General features: G+C 48.5%; 1 protein-coding gene across 1 annotated transcript in view; it reads left to right on the top strand.

Annotated features, from left to right (window-relative positions):
- Positions 1-634: 634 nt before the first annotated feature.
- The window catches only part of FECH (ferrochelatase), a 33,157-nt gene continuing 27,791 nt past the window's right edge, over positions 635-6,000 (top strand). The window contains exon 1 of the mRNA XM_059707514.1: positions 635-873. Coding sequence (XP_059563497.1) covers positions 807-873 — 67 coding nt within the window. The 5' untranslated portion in view covers positions 635-806. The remainder of the gene's footprint in view (positions 874-6,000) is intronic.

Genomic DNA, 6,000 nt, shown 5'->3' with positions numbered 1-6,000 from the left:
TCAATAATTGTTCAATGAATGAATGAACGAATGATGCGCGAGAGCTTTCTGTTATAAGTGTTGTTGGTCTCGTTCTACACGATGCGCTGAACATCTGGGCACGGTTGGGCGGGGGAGGGGTCGGAGGTGTGGGAATGGCTAGAAATGAGGGAGGTTCCTGTGCTCCCTGCGCAAACCATTCCTCTAAGAACTGCATTTGCCTTACTGGCTTTCACTTTTCGTAACGTTCTCATGTTAGCAGTATAATCTTGAAACTGAATAATCATGACATGAGTCTCTAGTATAAAATAATTCCTTTGCCTATTCTGAAAACAAAGCAAAACAAAACAAGGTCTGCACAGTTGTGCTGTAACGGGGCAAGCAAACTGGAGAACTGAGTCGAAGCATCCTAATACCTAACTAACAGTAATGGAAATATCTAGAAAGTCCTTGGCTGTGGCTATGGCTCCTGCCTTAGTGAGGTTGGCACGTGCCTGCAACCAGGGCATTCGTCCAGGACGACCCAGAGTCTAGCGGGACTTTAGGGCACGGACTTGCGGTGGAGGAGGGGGTGGGCGGGGGCCACGAGCGCAGCCCTGAGCCTGGGGGCGGGGCCGGGGCTGAGCGGGCTCCCTGCGAGGGGGCGTGGCTTCGCTTTGCCCCGCCCCAATCCGGCTAGTGAAGGTGGCGGCGCGCCTCGGGGGCGCGGGGGAGACGCGAGCGAGATCAGGTGCGGGCGGCGGAGGGGCGCCCTGGGCTCGGTGCTGGGGCCCCGCTGAGCGCGCCGCCGCGGCAGGGATCCAGGGCCGGCGGAGGCCGCCCCGGGAATGCTCTCGCTCCACCTCAACATGGCTGCGGCCTTGCGAACTGCGGGCGCTCTGCTCCGCGATCGAAGTAAGTGGGGTTGTCTTGGCAGCAGCCGACGCCCGGGTCCCTGCGAGCGGGACGGCGGGCAACTCCCCGTCTCCCGTCCCCCGTCCTGGGGGCTTCCGGGAGCGGCGTGCACTGCGCAGGAAGCGGCGCGGGTGGGGCGAGGGGCGGAGAAGGGGCTAGAAGGGACCCTCCCCTGGCAGGGTCCAGAAGGGTGCCTGGGTCACCTGGGGGCCCTGGGAGGCTGTGGGGAGGGAGCATGGGGTCTCACCGGTCAGCTGGGTGACTGTCAGTAATGGCAGACCCTTGGAACATTCAACAGCTATTTATTTATTTATTTATTTATTTATTTATTTATTTATTTATTTATTTTCTTTTTAAAAATCCTCACCGACTCTATTTTTCCCCCCATTGATCTTAGAGAGAGTGGAGAGAAACATGACATGATCTTAGAGAGAAACATGACAGATTGCCTCCTGATATGCACCCCCTGGGGTTGAACCTGCAACCAGGGCATGTGTCCTGACCCGGAATCCAGCTGGTGACCTTTCGGTGATCGGAGGATTCTCCTCCAACTGAGCCACACTGGCCAGGCCCATAGTCTTCGTTCTTATCTGTAGAGTCAGAATAACCACAGTCACAGGATGGTTGTGAGGATTACTGTGGGATATATGTTAAGGGCCTGCCATAGGGAGGACTACTGAAGGTATTGTCCATCCAGCTCAAGAGATTCGGGAGTCTAGAAATAAATGACACAGTTTTACTTAAGGATCTTAGGGTTTGCAAAGAGGAAACACAGTTAGGCAATACCCAGAGTGTTCCGAAGGAGAAAGAAAAGTTTGAGAGTTTTATAGTAAGAAGTACATGTTTGAAAAAAATTCAGCCCTAACTGGTTTGGCTCAGTATATATAGAGCATCAGCCTGCGGACTGAAGGGTCCTGGGTTCGATTCCAGTCAAAGGCACATGCCGGGATTGCAGGCTCGATCCCCAGTAGGGGGTGTGCAGGAGGCAGATGATCCATGATTCTCTCTCATCATTGATGTTTCTATATCTCTGAAATCAATAAAAATATATTTAAAAAAATTCAGTCCTGCATTCTTAGCCATTGGGTTGGCTCAAGATGGTAATCTCCAGATGTCCAGTGCTGTGAATAATGGAGCATTTCCTTCTTGAGGTCATTACGATGGTTCACTGAAAGTTTGATGTATGTCCAGACTGATGCATAAAGGACTAATGTGCATCCAGGTATTGACGAAGGATTGGAAAGGTCAGAAATTTAAGTTCCCAGGCTAGTTAAGGAAAGAATAGAATTGTTTCCTTATGCCTCAGCTTACTTTCTTTCAATAATTTAGCAGCTTGACCATAGTGACTCCATTTTATTTCTTCATTCTATTCTTCAACATCATCATCATCATGGGCGTCTACTTGCCGGGTCCAGCCTGGCCGGGTTGTTACCTGAGAGTAGGGCTGAGAGGTTTAAGAAAAAACAAGACAGATTTCAGAGAAAAATAAGACAAGAACAGCAGGGTTTGGGAGGACCATAGCTGCTTTCTGCTAATGGCTAATGGCAATTTTAGTTTTGCTTGCTGCTACCTTTATACAATTCTTTCTGGGCGTTCCTCCAACTTCATGTGGCTGCAAGCCAATCCGGGAGTCACGCCCACTAAGCAATCTTAATACACATTGTTTTATTCTCAATGATCCTTGAGGAATGACATTTAATCTTTACCATCTTTTCCTACTTTCTTCTACGTGGAACGTAGGAACTCCCTTTCTGACCTTTCCTGAGGACCACTCAGCTGTGCTAGGGGAACAGGCGGGGGTGCCCCTACCCTTGCTCAACCCTATTCAAGGGGAGCAGGCAGGGAGCACCCAGTACCCTTGCTCAACCCTAGCACCAGGGCCATCCTCAGTATGGTCAGTCAGGAGCCCCACATCTACTCTTGGCTTCTCTCCCTGGTGATGGAAGGAAAATGTGCCCACTGCTTCGCTGCACTAGCCCCTGACCCCTGGCATCATCCGGTGCTCACTTGTCCTTGGCAGCAGGACCCACTAGCCTGGGCTAGTGTTTCCTAGAGGTATTTGGAAAACAAATACGACCCATTGACAACTCCACACATTTCTGATGCAAACCCTTTGAATGTAGGTTGTGTCTACAGCATGAACTGATGGGACTCTGGGTCAGACACACTGGGTTGGGACACAAGCTCTGCACCATTCTTAACTGTGACCCCTTGAGCATGACACTGAGCCTGGCATGAGCTTTAGTAAATGTAAAAGGGGTAGGGTAGTACCTCATAGGCTTGCCATGAAGATTAGCTTGCCACTATCCTAGCATGCAACACATACATGGAGACCCTCAAAATGTTCATTATTGTGTAAAAGTCTGCCACATACTAAGATGCTAAATTAATGCATTTGAACCGTGATGACACAGCTGACTTATTTTTCTAAGAAATTTCCCAATTGGTCAGTCTGGCATCTACTGAGAGGGAATGGAGAGAATCCACTCTGAACCTCCGTATCTTATTACAGGTGCCTTTGTTAGGAAAATAGTAACAACCCAGAAGTACAATGAGGATCAGGTCACTAAGGGCACTGGGTGACAAAAGGCATGATCTTGTCAGAAGAGGAAGCACAGTGGCAGTTATGGGGCCGAAAGAAGTATTGGGGCGGAAAGATTTGACATCTAGTTGTGTGACAGACTCTGATGTTAAGATGTAGTTATAATACTTGTTTGATATGAAGGGATTAACATCTGGATAGAAAAAATTGAGTAGTATTTCTGAAAATGAATTATGAAAGTAAGAGTGGAAAAGCAAAGTTTTACATTCTGTTTTTAGCATATGGCTCCCTGGTTTTATTATATGTTGTTTTGCTTAAATAGTCGTAGGACCTATTGATGATGTTAAGTGAGGATTTACTGTAGTCTTACCTCTTGCTTAACCACATGCAGCGTGCCTGGTACTGTTCTTGGGGCTGGACGGGAATGCTTTGTTCCCCTAATCTTCATAACAGCTCTGCGCGATTGACCTTATCACCATTTTACAGACAAGAAAAGTGAGGCGTGGAGTAACTCACTGCCTTGCCCAAGCGCTGCCCTGCAGCTTGTTGGTCCTGTCAGGGGTTTTGCTCAGGTCTCTCTGGCTCCGGAATACAGACTCTCTATACGCACAGTGCCGCCTGTGCCTATGGATTGCTCTTGTGTGAGCTGTATATTCAGGGGCCTCAGTTGGCCCTTCGAATGATCACTTTAAACTCCTTTAGCTAGATGAGCACTAATCTTTTAGTAGGAGACACTGTTTCTCTAGAACCTTCAGATCATTAGAGGAGAGGTGTGTTTTAGAGAAGTCTTTGAGAGGTGGGTATAGGAACTCTTAAGTCCTGAGCAGACAGGATCCATGATTAGCAACACCCTCCTCCCCTGAGCATTTGTTCAACCATAGAGAAGAGAATTTGGTAAACAGAGGGCATTACAATAGCCTGGCAGCTCAAATAGCTCCCAGCTCCTACATTGTTCTAGGTACTAGTTGGAGGCTCTTGTCTCACCCTACCCCTTTTTAAGGTTCACAGGGGGAAGTTTTATTGTATTACCAGCAGTCATATTATGGGATGCCAAAGTTCTGTTCTCATACTCCATGGAATCTGGTATAATCTCACTCATATGAGGAATTGCAGACATTGTGGCATGATGGAGAACCTGGTTAAATCTCATCATGCAGTTCAGAATTTAGCACGTCTAAAATAAGGAGATGTGGGTTGATTTGAGACTTCATTTGAGCGCATTGAACTGCTTTATGTCAGTTGTTGCACTTCCACTTTGAGTTAGTAAGGATTATTCAGCACAACTCATGTAATTGGCTCTGCCGGAATGGTCACAATCTGGGTAGCTGGAACTCTCAGGAGCCTGGAGATACCATTCTCCCGTATTTTATAGACATTCTAGGTGATAAAAATCAGCAGGTGTGATCCCTATGCGCTAGACACTTACAGATGAAACTAATGCCAGCATTAATCACATGTAGCAGACCCCTTGCAGAATGCTTCACTGAACTTAATCTGCTATAATCCTCACAAGGATCCCCATAGCAATGTCAGCATTTTACACCCAGGGAAAGTAAGGCTGGGAAATGTAATCCGGCCCTGGTCACATTACTAAAAAGAGGCAGAACTGGATTCAGAGTCAGATCTGCTGGTCTCCAGCCCAAGTTCCTTACCAGGACACCTATAACTCATAAGTAGTAGGAGGAAGGAGACTGGTCTCAAGCTGGTTTCAAATTTGTTGGTTTAAGGATATGAAAGGGAGGTCATGTGTCCAGTGTGGGACTACAGTTGAGTATGGCCCATGGACTCCTCAATTCAGGTGGGTTCTCCAAGCCCACCCCTAACTCTTATGGGGCCCAGGGCAGGAGTACACATGGAGAGCCGTATATGTGGGACAGCAAGCTAACAAACTGTGCCATTTATTCTGTTTTTCTACACTGATAAATGGACCTTCATAACAACCTGGAAGGGTGAACTCCCGAACTCTTCTGAGTTCCTGCAGAAATGTGGAGGCTTTGGGAGACATGCCACTGGCCTGCAGGCCTCCCTGCTCCTCCCACTGCTGGCTCTGCGTACACATGTGTGGACTTTCCAGTTTGTATGTTCAAGCTCCCTTCTTGCCCCTGCAAACAGCCACTCCTTGGGCCCCCTTCAAGTCGACATCACGCTTACATTGATTGCATGATCAGCTCTCCGGAGGATGGGCCTAGGAAAGGGACCTGTGCAGACCCTGGAAGTGGGTGTGGGACTTTGGGGGTATGGAATTCCAGGGTTGTGGGGATGTGGGGTTTGGACTCTGGGGGTCAGTTAATCATTGGCACGCAGACTACATATCCCATGGAGTGGGGTGCAGCAGGGAGAGTGCCAGAATGGGGCCTCTAAAGCGAGGTCCCCCTTGTCAGGGTCCAAGGGCAGTGCTGGAGCCCCCAGCACTGGTGCTTTATTGGAGAAGGCTGTGGGCAGATATGAGATCTGTGCAACTGGTGGAAAACTGGCCCAGCTTCCACTTCTTAAGTCAGTGGCTCTTAGCCTCTTGTGCAGGCTTCTCAGCTTTCATAGGAGCAGCATGCTGCCATCAGTAACTTTTAGAAGGTTGCAGTAATTCT

The sequence above is a fragment of the Myotis daubentonii genome, chromosome 8 (genome assembly GCF_963259705.1).
Source record: "Myotis daubentonii chromosome 8, mMyoDau2.1, whole genome shotgun sequence".
Taxonomy (NCBI): Eukaryota; Metazoa; Chordata; class Mammalia; order Chiroptera; family Vespertilionidae; genus Myotis; species Myotis daubentonii.
Note: the sequence above shows the minus strand (reverse complement) of the source record. Positions and strands in the feature narration are given on the sequence as shown.